The sequence below is a fragment of the Balaenoptera acutorostrata genome, chromosome 4, assembly GCF_949987535.1.
Source record: "Balaenoptera acutorostrata chromosome 4, mBalAcu1.1, whole genome shotgun sequence".
Taxonomy (NCBI): domain Eukaryota; kingdom Metazoa; phylum Chordata; class Mammalia; order Artiodactyla; family Balaenopteridae; genus Balaenoptera; species Balaenoptera acutorostrata.
In genome coordinates this window covers 149909295-149922164 of record NC_080067.1, presented here as the reverse complement: position 1 = coordinate 149922164, position 12870 = coordinate 149909295, and the positions used below count along the sequence as shown (strand labels likewise).

At 43.6% G+C, this 12870-nt stretch overlaps 1 protein-coding gene across 4 annotated transcripts in view; it reads right to left on the bottom strand.

Annotated features, from left to right (window-relative positions):
- The window catches only part of TRAPPC10 (trafficking protein particle complex subunit 10), a 91810-nt gene that overhangs the window by 46758 nt on the left and 32182 nt on the right, over nt 1–12870 (bottom strand). For 3 of the 4 annotated variants that reach the window (XM_057545350.1, XM_057545352.1, XM_057545351.1), the window contains exons 3-4: nt 11526–11661; nt 3125–3321 (exon numbers count right to left, since the gene is read on the bottom strand). In XM_057545350.1, coding sequence (XP_057401333.1) covers nt 3125–3321; nt 11526–11661 — 333 coding nt within the window. The remainder of the gene's footprint in view (nt 1–3124; nt 3322–11525; nt 11662–12870) is intronic. The other variant, XM_057545353.1, reaches the window with a different exon arrangement.

The following is a 12870-nucleotide window of genomic DNA, read 5'->3' as shown; positions in this document are numbered from 1 at the left end:
TACCTGAACTACCAGCAAGTAGCAAAATGAACAGATTCTAAGTTTCATTTTCTCTGGGCCCCATCATACCTCTTGGAGGGAGGACTAAAGCTATGGATTATAAATCAGTGGACAAAGGGTGAAACAGCCATAGTCTAGGTGGTCCACCAGGTGAGTAATCAGTACCAAGAAGAAAATTTTTAAGTCGGTGGCCGGCTTTAATACAGTCATTCCATCCCCACTAGATTCTGTTTCTTCCCCTGAAAGATAAAGGGGTCCAGTCAGCTCACTCCTAAGCCCCCTCCCTCAAAGGACTAACGTGTATTTATTCACTATATGAGCTGCGAGGGTCTATCAGCTCAGTAGTTTCTCTTAAGGCATTCTCAAGGAGTATAATCCATGTTTATTCCTGACCAGACACAGAGTTCTCTATACCTACAAGGGGTAGATGAAAAAGGAAACTGACACAAACATCAATCACCAAAACGATATTTTCCTGCAGTGACCTGGAGCTTATCCATCAGAAAATATATTCATTACACTCTCCATCCTTTATTATGCCCTTCAACATTTACTGTTTCTACTACATCTTCTTCTTCTCTTATTAATTAACACAACAAACTATGCTTCAGAAATTCACATCGAGCGTCGTTAACTGAGAAAGGGAGAACCCAAAACAGCCCCTCGAGTCAGGGCTGGTGGAGTCCGATCTGGAGTAGAGCAGCGCCCACAGGGCACGTGGCTGCATGGCAGGGAGCTCCAGGCCAGGGTCTCCGCCAGTCACGGGGACGCTGCTGGGACAGACAATTAACACACGACCCTCTGTTTCAGCATCACTTCCCAAAAGCCTGAAAATGCACAAAAACTTTCACCAAGCAATTTTCCTTTTAGGGAGTTATCCTAAGGAAATAATTAAGGATGTAGATAACATCTGAGCTAGAATGATGTTTATAATTTTATAATAATAAGTAAGCAATAACTTATAAGTCCAGCAGAGGACTGTATAAATAACTTACAGTGCATTAATACTATGGACTACTATATACTAACTAACAATAATAGCGTAGAAACACAGTTACTGTTCAGAGAAAACATTTTGTATTAAGTGAAATATATACTTTAAGAGTACAGATTTGTCAAAGGTGGCTTTGCAAATTCATGAAAATCAAAATGTTAGAAGGCATCTCTAAATACTGAAGATGAAATGTTAAAAATTTTAGTAAGTTAAATTTTTCGTATAAAGAATAGTCATTAAAAGCAAGTTAGTTTTAAATGGGCCTAGCAGAAACATACTTTTGGAAATTAGATAAAATTATAACGTAGACAAAAGTAATCAATAAGCACTTCAAAAAAATTATTACACAATTTGAACTTTTCGTAAGTTTAGACTAACACACCCCATTAGTACCAATTTATTTACTTAACAAAATCCCAAACAAATATGATTTCTTTTGTTATATTAAAAACCACTCAAGGACTTCCCTGGTGGCGCAATGGTTAAGAATCCTCCTGCCAATGCAGGGGACATGGGTTCTAGTCATGGTCTGGGAAGATCCCACATGCCACGGAGCAACTAAGCCCCTGTGCCACAACTACTGAAGCCCGCATGCCTAGAGCCCGTGCTCTGCAACAAGAGAAGCCACCGCAATGAGAAGCCTGCACAACGCAACAAAGAGTAGCCCCTGCTCGCCACAACTAGAGAAAGCCCGCATGCAGCTACGCAAACCCAATGCAGCCAAAAAATAAATAAGTTAATTAATTAAAAAACAAAACAAAAAAACACCACTCAGAGGCCATTCGGGTTTGACTTTGGGCTCCCCCCATCTCAGCATTCCCTGCGGCCCACTTCCTCTCAGATGGTAAAGCTGCTCTCTTCCCTCCAGGCCTTACGGCTGTCCACTCTTCTTTCAGAACAAAAATGTTAGTACACCTAACCACAGAGAGGAAAAGGACACTCAGTAATGGAGCATCTAGCAGAATGTTAAACTGATTCCTTTGAGATAACTAACGTATGAATAACAGACCTCAGAAAAAAATCTCCAGAAGTCCAGATTGAGTGAGATTTCCCTAAGATAAATTGTAAGCTCAACCATCTAATTCAAACTTTAAATAAAGCAAGTGTGAACATTACTGTGTACCCAGTATTGTGTGGAACACAGAAAGGAAGCCCACACATGGCTCCCTCCCCGAAGAACTGTCAGCTCATCAGGTGGCCCTGACACAGGATGCGGTCATGTGGCAGCCACGTGGCAGGGTCTGGTTGGGACTCCTGGCCGCACACACCCAGGATCTCTTCCCTTAACTCCTCGCACGTCCTTCATTTCTTAGCCCCCAGAGCAGGCCAGCTCCCGTACTCCTAGCTCTTGCCGCACTCTGGAACCTTCTGTCTGAGCATTTGCCACTGTGGTGACCACAAGTGTGATGACTTGGGTGTGAAGTAATGCCCGCCTCTGCCACTAGACCACGCAGTACCAGAGCAGGGACGAGGCTCACCACTGCATCCCCAGCACCTCAAGTGCTAAACTGGCCGGGTGTTAAGAGAGGCACAGGCCGGCACGGCTAGGCGTGGACTCACTGGAGAGGCGGGAAGTGAGCTACCAGCAGGAGAGAACAGGGCCCAGACACGGCTGAGCAAGAGGGGAAAGTCAGTCCAGGCATTGAAGTAGCCACCAACGTCTCAGGTTCCCTTTTAAAGTTTCTGAAGAAGATTAAGCCAGCATTTTATAACTTCTGTCTTAAGGAACTCTTACTAGGTGTTAAGGTAAACAAAACACAGGGTCCCAGCACCAAGGAACGCCCAAGGGGCCCTGCTGTACACAGGCTGCAGACTTCTCAGAGCCCTTCCTGTGCTAACACCCATCACCGGCCTTCCAAGGGGACCCACTGTGGTCTCTCCCACGGTCACCAGGCCTCGGGGCCTCCCCTGCCAGGCAACCCGCTGCAGATGACTGTTCAGAGTTTCTCGCCAGCCAGCCAGGAACTCCACGAGGAGAGGGACCTGGTCTTCTCTTCAGCACCCATCACATGCTCAAGTGTCAGGCATAGGACACGTGCTCACAGAGCAAATATTTACTACTACCTGGAAGCCAGTAAACTATATCATCCAGACATCAGCCCAAAGAGGTAAAATGAAACATACACTTACCTGTCACTCTGTTTATTACAAAAATCGTTTCTTATTTTGTCCACAATAGAAGTTCGGGGAAGGATGTTGGTTTTGTTTTTTTTCTTGGCATCATTTTCAACTACCACTATTAACCAGTCCACGGAGCTATGAGCTTTCAGAACATTCTGCCACTTGGTGAGGTCGTCTTTTACTGTAGCTTTATACACTTCAGTATCCTGAAAATAAATAATTCACTGTGAAAGCACGTTAATTAATATCCTTTAGTTTACATGCCAAATGTGTCTAATAACAGAAGACAGCGTGCTTTTCTGCTCCGGGACGGGGAGACTGCACGGAAAGCCCGGCGCTGGTCCCGGCTGCTGGCGCTCCGGGCAGGCTCAGCACCACGCCCCAGGTGTGCACCGTCCCCCAGACCAGGACGCCGAGGGGAGGTCTTCCAGCATTTCAGAGGAAGAGGTGGAGAGGCAGAGGGCCGAGCAAGCTGCCCACAGCAACACAGTCTGCTAAGTAAGCTGGGACTTTAAAAGGCCCCCCAGGTCTGCAGGGCCAGAGGCCCTGGGCCCAAGCACAACAGGGTCCCAACACAGTCACAGCCCCGCCTTGATGGGAGAGGCGAGTGGCTCGTCCCACTGCAGGCCAGCTGCCATCCCGGGGGGGCAGCCGCCCCATGGTTCCTCCGCAGCCCCTCAGCACTCTGGGAGCCCCCAGAACCACTCTAACCTCAATGCCACGTGCAGGCCACGTCAGGGGCAAGGCAGCTTCAGAGGCGAACCCGAGTAAAGAGGACACTCTAGGGCTTGTGAAAGTTGTTCTCATTCACGTGGACCGATAGGGGAGCCGGCCTGGGCCTAAAAATCAAAGCTGCTCCTGACTCAGAGCACCACACCCCAGCCTGCTAAAGAGCGCCCCCCGCCTGCACGAACGCCAACGAGGCGAGCCTCGGTTCTCTTCCAGGCAGAAGCAGGGAAACGGAAGTCTTCCTTGCTTTGTAACTGTTTACGACTGACGTTATGCTCCATCAATCCACTTAGCAGATTCAGAGTGAAAAAACCAAGATGCTTAACTCATTTCAATATCAGGCACTTGAAAACCTTTGGAAACTATAATTAATAGCTACTGTCTAAATATATGCTTTCCCCTCTTTTAATAGAAAGATTCCTTACTATCCTGCCTATATTTTCTCCGGATTTTTCAGGCTCTATCGAGCAACACTCATGTGATTGATCCATGAATGAGTTAAATCTCAAATTCTGTATCAAGTCCCTCCTTTCTTTTAATTAATAGTGAAAAGTTCCAAAAGGCAGTACTTAAAAATTTTAAAAACTGCTATGTCCTCAGTTTAAATTTGAAATAAGTACAATCTGAAAAAGATCTTTTGGTTAAAAATTAAAAGGAAAACCATCCTGCAAAAATCTAATTTCTGTGAATTAATATCCAACAGTAACATACACATATACTGCATATTTTCCATACAATGGCAGTGCTTAGGACTGGAAGCTTAGATTTTACAATGCTGGTGTTCTGTCGAAACCCAGATGCATGACGCCTGGAAAGTGAAACCAAAAGGCCAGGGGGCTGCAGCCACAGACCCCGGCAGCTTTAAAATCAAGGCGCAGACACAAATCACAGGGCGGACAAGGGGCGGTGAGGAGCCCTGACAAGCTCCAAGGCCGTCCCGGGGCCAGTTCAGGGCGCCCTTCACCAGAATCCACACTGAGGAGAGGTGGCCACACCCCAAGGGGACACCAGTCCCTCTCCTGGGGACATCCTGTGGCAGCTTGTGGGGACTCTCGGGAAGAGGCCTCGCTGAGCAGCCGGCTGGACAGAGTCCCCCAAAGTTCTGGCGGAATCGGGAGGACAGAACCCAGTCCATCACTCACTACGGTGAGCAAACAGCGAACGTTCCTAAAAAGACTCGCTGACTCTGCAGAAGAGGAACCCAAGTTGAGCCACTGAGGTTAAGGGTCTCTCAGGAAACCACAGCGAAGAGAGGAAGACGCCATCACAGGGAAGGAAGGGGGACGAGGGGGTCCTAGTGGGGAGCAGCCGCCCCGGTGCCAGAGCCAAGCCAGGTGAGGAGGGCATCATAGAGCAGATGACGAAGGACTGGGGGCTGGCTTGGGGTGTCCCAGGCCAAGTAGGGCAAACAGGGCCTCCGAGGGGGGTCATGGGTCACATGAGGTGGGGAGGGGGTGATCCAGCAGAGCGTCAGCCCCAGAGCCGGGGGTGGGGGGGGGCCCCCACGCCACAGGGCAGCAGGACGACAGTGACGGGAGAAGGGTCACAGGCAGCGATGATTCCAATAAGCAAATCTACGGCGGATAATGAGTGCCTGGCTTCTCCAAGCCGGAGAAGGGGGAGTCACAAGGATGGAAAGGGAAGGAACTATGTCTCAAGTAGTATAATATGACTTGGAGGAAAGAGGTGTAACTTCCAGTGCATACTGTAAACCAGAGTTCCCCAACCCCCCGGGCCAAGGACTGGTACCGGTCCGCGCCTATTAAGAACCGGGCCACACAGCAGGAGGTGAGCAGCGGGCGAGCGAGCGAAGCTTCGTCTGTTGCTCTCCATCGCTCCCCATCACTGGCATCACCACCTGGACCATCCCCCCACCCCACCCCCCGTCCTTGGAAAAACTGTCTTCAATGAAACCGGTCCCTGGTGCCAAAAAGGTTGGGGACCGCTGCTATAAACCCTAAAGCAACTAGTGAAATAACATAACAAAGACTTTTACTTTTAAATCTAAACTCCTAAACATTGTCAACTTGCTCCAAAAAATTTTCTTAACAGATGGTAATCAAAACTATCAATAGGAACTTCCCAGGTGGCGCAGTGGTTAAGAATCCACCTGCCAATGCAGGGGACACGGGTTCGAGCTCTGGTCCGGGAAGATCCCACATGCCGTGGAGCAACTAAGCCCGTGCGCCACAACTACTGAGCCTGCGCTCTAGAGCTCTCGAGCCACAACTACTGAGCCCGCGTGCCACAACTACTGAAGCCCGCACACCGCAACGACGAGTAGCCCTCACTACCGCAACTAGAGAAAGTTTGCGCGCAGTAACAAATACCCAACCCGGCCAAAAAAATTAATTAAGTAATTAAAATTAAATTAAAATTTTAAAAGACTATCAATAAAACAAAACAAAAAACTAAAACAAAACAAAAAAACCCCACAGGCTCCCTACTAGAAAACAAGTTTAAGGAAAAAAAAAAAAATCATCCATAATGCCCACAAAAACTACACCTAGCAAAAAAATGCAAGACTTTTATGAAAAACATTATGACATGTTATGAAAACATATAAAAGCCATAAAGAATGGAGAAACAAACCAGGTTCCCAGAGGAGAAGATTCATGATCATTAAAATTCTTCTCAGATGAACGTGTAACTCTTTCAAGACAATCCCAATCAAAACACCTCAGTCTTTTGTTGTTTTCTTTTCAGTCACTGTTCCAGTTACCTATGGCTTTGTAACGAACCACTACAATACGCAGTGGTCCAGAAGATTTGCTCACAGACCTGCACCCTGGAGATTTGGTGGACAGCTCGTGTGCCCCACATGGTGTCAGCTGTGGCACTGGAAGGCTGGGAGCGCGAAGGCAATGACGTCTGCTGGTGGACGCTAGCTTGTTGACAGGATCTGCTGGGGCTGGCAGTGCACACCTCCAGATGGCCTTCCCACAGGGGCACTGACTTCCTCTGAGAATGGTGGCCGGGATCTGACAGCAAGCATCCCAAGAGGATGCAGCAGAAGATATATTCCCTTTCAGGACAGTCTCAAGAGTCACAGCTTCCCTTCTGCCAGTGAGACCCACGCAGATTCAATTGGAGGAAACACAGACCCAGGCTTTCATGGCAGGAATGTCACTGCCGTGCAGAGAAGAACACGTGGGATGGGAGATACTCGTACAGACATTTTTGGAAAATAAAATCTGTACACTTAACAATCGGATTCTAAAATTCATATGAAAGAGAAAATGCATGCTAGCCAAGAGATTTATTTTAAAAGAACAGATATCAATACATATTATAAAAATGTAATTACATGTAATTAAAAGTCTAGTCCAGGCATAGAACAGACAATGATTAATAGAACTGATGTGTCCAGAATATTGTGCATAAAGGATACTGCTTTAAAATAAAGGTGACGGGACTTCCCTGGTGGCGCAGTGGTTAAGAATCCTCCTGCCATCCCCCATGCAGGGGACATGGGTTTGATCCCTGGTCCGGGAAGATCTCACATGCAGCGGAGCAATTAAGCCCGTGTGCCACAACTACTGAGCCAGCGTGCCTAAAGCCCGTGCTCCGCAACAAGAGAAGCCACCACAATGAGAAGCCAGTGTACCGCAACGAAGAGTAGCCCCTGCTCGCCGCAACTAGAGAAAGCCCACGCGCAGCAACGAAGACCCAATGCAGCCAAAAAATATAAATAAAAATAAATAAATAAATAAATAAATAAATAAAATAAAGGTGACATTTTCAATAAGTGGGGAAAAGGTAGATTATGAAATGATATTGGGTCAAGTTGCTCCCCATTTAGACTACAAATTAGACACTGAACCCACATTGCTCCTACCATATACAAAAATAACTTGAAGCTATACAGATCCAAATATAAAACACAAATTATAAAAATATTAAAAGAAAATATAGGAGAAAATCAGTTATTATCTTCAGATAGACAAGGCCTTCCTAAACATGAAACACTACTCAGAAACCATGTTTTTAATGACATATTTCATTCCATAAAGATTATAATAGTTATTAATATCCATGCACTAAATAATACATCAACTACCTATATGAAACAGAAACTACAGAAGATGCAGGAGAAATAGAAACATTCTAATAATAGAAGACTTTAACATACCACTGTCAGTTAAAGATAGATCACGTGGACAAAACAAAATACAAACGACCTCAACAACATAATCAGTACAATAGCTCTTATGGGTACGTATTTAATATTACAATCTAAAGACAAAGAAAATACATTCTCAAGTACACATGGAACATCCACAAACACTTTATTAGGTCACAAAGAAAAAAAATTTTCCTAATAGCAGAAAATATTAAAAACACCACTCTAATCACAATGCAATAAAATTAGAAATGTTAAAGTGAAAATATTTTTAAACTTCCTTCTGGAGATTAAAAAACTTTCTGTTAAACTACTGAGTGTAAGGGGCGATACAAACAGAAAATAGAGAATTTCTGAAAAATAATAACAGAACACGGGGATATATTTAAATTCACATCTTTAAAGACCTATATCACTAAAAATTTAAGAATGAAAATAAATGCACTCCCAACTTAAAAAAACTAGGAAAAGAACAAAGTAAACTATAAGAAAACAAAAGGAAGGAAATAATAAAAATGGAAGCTGAAATTAATGAGATAGAAAACATGCTACTAGTATATCAGATTAATAAATAAAACTCCTGTTTCTCTGGGGGGGGGGGAAGAAACAACTAGCTAATTTAATCAAGGAAGAAAGGAAGAAAACACAAATATACAAAGAAATAATGATGGAGAAATATCTATTGACACAGAGCATATTTTAAAAGTTGAAAAAAGACCACTTCATACACCTCAATGAAAAGAAATTTTAAAACTGAAATGTATAATTTCTAAGAAAAATACAGTTTATCAAAATTGACAAATGGCTGAAACAGACCAATTTCCATGGAAGGGATACAGAAAGTGATCAAGGAACTATCCCACAAGAAAGTACCAGGCCCAGATGGTTTCTCAGGAGAACTCCATCAAACCCTAGAGACCAGACAGTACTAGTGCTACATAAATTGTTTCAGATATAGAAAACAAACAAAAACTTCCAAGTTATTTTTATGAATCAAGTATAACATTGATACCTAAACCTGATAAACACAGCAGAAAAAAAAGTTATAGACCAATCACTTGTGAATACATTGATAGATGCAAAAAATCCTAAATAATGTGAACCAATACCACATTAAGAAAATAATACTCTGACCAAGTGGAATATACCAGGAATGCAAGTATGGTTCAATAATAAGAAACCCATTAATGTAATTCAACAAATTAGTAGACATAAGTGGGAAAAATCATATGATTATCTCCACCAGGTATGAGAAAGCCTTTAATAGGATTCAACAGTGTATTCCTAATAAAAACCCTCGAGAAAATAGGAACGGATGGAAGTTCCTTCACACACTCGCTCAAATTTACCTTATTCCCATAGCCAGCGCCCTACTGTGGGGAGACACCACAGGCATTCCCACTGAAGTCAGGAACAAGGAAAAGATACCCACTGTCTCCACTGCTACTAGACAATGTCTTACAACAGGAAAAGTAATTTGAGGCATAAGAACTGAAAAGGAAGAAATAAGACTCTCTGCAGGTGACAGGATAGGATATCTGGAAAACCCTAGACTTTGGGGCCTAGAGAACCAATGATAAAACTAACTCAAGCAATAAAAGAATTCAGCAAGGTTAACATGAAAAAAATCAATGTCTTCATATACAAAAAAAATAACCAACTAGAAGATATAATGGGAGAGAAAACCCCGTTGACAATAGCAACTAAAAAGTAAAATACTTAGAAAAGTAATTTGATACTAAAATCCATGTGGAAAAATAAACATGCCAGAGCAACTAGGCAAACACTGAAGAGCATGACCCCTGAGAGAGGACCAGACCGAGCAGGTATGAATGTGGACTGTCAGTCTAGGGAAAGCACTGCAAACAAACTCTGAACTCTTCACAGCAGGTTTGTTTCCGGCTGTAGTACAGGTGTAGCAATTCTGAAACTATCCTGTGCATATTGCAGGACTGAGCAGATGAGTGAACGTGTTGATGCGTCAGAGCCAGGGTAGATATAAACACGGAACAGGGTAAGGCAAGAAAGAGCCCTGTGGGGTTAGGCTAAAATCAGAGGCATCAGTATTAACTCATGATTTCTAAGACACATGCTTCCCTAGCCCTGTGTAGTCAAAAGGCATAGAAGCGGGGACACTCCCACAGTGCCAAGGGAACCAGGGCTCTGTGAAAAAATGGCTGATGCCAGCACAAGGGTAGCAAAGGGACAAGAACCCAGAATACCCTGTTGTGCCGGAAAGTTAGAAAGTGCTCAAAAGGACACAGGAGCCAGACTGAAGTGACTCTCACTGGCCAAATCTGGGACAACTTGAACATCAAAATAAGTAAGGATAATTGACTATAAAGCACTAAATAAAACAGAAGCCCACACAGGCTCTTCCCTAGAGTAGAGAGCTGACTGATAAATTTGGGGAAGTGGTATGTGCAAGCTTTGGTAATGACTGGTGCAGGAAGAATCATCACTGGGGGCTAAACCTAGTCTGGATTTTGGAGGGGTTCCCGTCACTGTGCGATAGGGGTGCCTCCCTGGGCGTAAACTGTGCAAACAACATGGCTTATGCTGAACATCTGCATTCCCCCGGGAGTCTAGCCACCCCTGGAGTTTTGCTGTGTGCCAGGCGGAGGCTGCCTATGTGCCTGGCCCAATAAAAACCCTGGGCGCCAAGTCCCCAACGAGCTCCCCTGGTGGACAGCATCTCACATGTGCTATCACACTTGTTCTCGGGAGGAAGCACATCCCACATGACTCCACTGGGAAAGGCTACAAAGCAAAGTCAGCAAGGGCAACAGGTGCACGGTGTGAAGGGGAGAACAGGCGTGAGCTTCAAGTCCTTTCTCATTAAAACTACAAAAACTACTTCTGTATCCTCAGTTTCAGGTTAAAATGTCACAATATGTAACGATTTATATATTTTGTATACTGCTAAATGCTTGTTTTATTACAGTCAAACAGACAGGAAGAAATGACCCACAGAATTTTCTATTCGTTCATGAAAGAAGAATTCCGTCAAGAATGGGTTCACGAACACAGAACTGCCAAGTACGAGTAAAGGCCGCAGTGCCCGCAGCTGCAGCGTCCCCTCCCTCAATGGGCGTCCCAGAGCGCCTCCTGCACCAGACACGGATCGTGAGTTAGGAGACACAGTCCCCTGCCCCCAGAGAGCCCGCAAACCAGAACCAGAGACAAACAAGGATTCGCAAGTACAGTAACTGTCATGATGGTGAGTACAGGGTGTTATGAAAACAAAGCTCAAAGTAAATATTAAAAATACCTAGTGCCCACTAGGCCACAGTGAGATGGCTCACAAGAACTGGAAACACAAGTAAGACTATATTTGGTGATCACCACGAGTGCCCCGCACTGGGCCAGAGCAGAAAATAGGCCACGGCAGAGCCACACGCTTGGCTGAAGGATGGAGAAAAGAGAAGACTACCAAAAAATTAAAATTAAAAAGTAAATTTCAAAAAGTATAGCTGTCTTAGCAAAACCCAGACCTCTGACTCTTAACCCCATTCCAAGACACGTTCTTGTAACTTTTCCCTTTAAATGAATACTTACACAGCATTCCGTCCAATAAATATGAAGAAAGGGGAACGTGAGCAGAGCTTTGTTTCCTTCTTTGGGCAGCAGCTCCTCTTTGAATTGAACAAAGTTAGATTCTAGGTGAATCATCTTTGGAGCTCGGCCATAGGACCTATAAACAATTTTTAACAAGTCACTGAGAAAAATGAGAATGTTTAGCAGAAAGAAAAGGAGAAAACGACAACAACAATTTAATCATATCTATGAGTTCAGAAGTACACATAGGGCACTAAGCCTGAACTGTAGCGATTACATATGCTATCCGAAAAGACGCTGTAACTTAGTTTAAACACAGCCCACATGGACATGTCAAGGCTCCCCATAAATCTGTCGGCTTTACTTTGCTTGCAACACAGACTTCTAAGAAAAACGGATGTTAACCTACAGTCACTTTTAAAGAAGAAAAGAGTTTCCCAATTGTCAAAAGTGCTGTGTGAAGCTATCAAAGCTTTAAACTGCTCTAATACTTTTGTGACAACCCATATTATCCAAAAAAGAGAACTGTCTGGTGAAAAAGAACAGGTTTCGTTCACATAGCATAAATAAAATAGTGGTAACCACCCTCCTCCATTTTTTCTCAACCCAAGAACAAAGGACACATAGAGAAATCCCACAAGCTGCACTCATCTAATCTATGGCTATCAGAGGGTATGGATGCTGTTTTATTATACTTATAAAAATAAATTATGCTACATACATCTTTTTTCCATACCTCTATTTTCCACCTCTAGTACTTGTATCTCTTTTAAATATCTATAGCTGGATTTTGTACTTTTTATCCAATCTAAGGAGTCTCGGTGATTAATAAGCTGAAACCAACCAAATTTAATGTGTGATTATGCTTGAACTTGTGGATTTTCTATTTCAGGCTCTCTATTTTTTTCTGTCCTTTGAGAGATTAATCAAGTTTTCTTTTTCCATCCTTTTTCTCTGTTAGTTTGAAAGCTTAACCATCTATTTCTTTTCTGCTGTTGGTTACATTTTAGTTTTTAATATGCATAAACTTAAATTTCCCTCTCAAAGACTGCAGTAAATGTCTACCTCTCCTTGAACAAGACAAAGATGGTACACTGTCTTCTCTCTGCTTTCCTCCACAATCTGAAATTTTAGATTTTTTAATTCTTAAAAGCATTGACACCATAATATAGCACAGTATTTATGACTTGCTTGCTGGCAGCTGCTTCCTTTATCCTGTGAATTCATGGTTCATTTCCCTTTTTCTTGAGATACATTCCTTAATTATTTCACAGAGAGTAGTACAGTTTCTGATCATACATGTCTGAAAATGTTTCCCAACGATCTCCGTCCAGTGGCAAGCAGC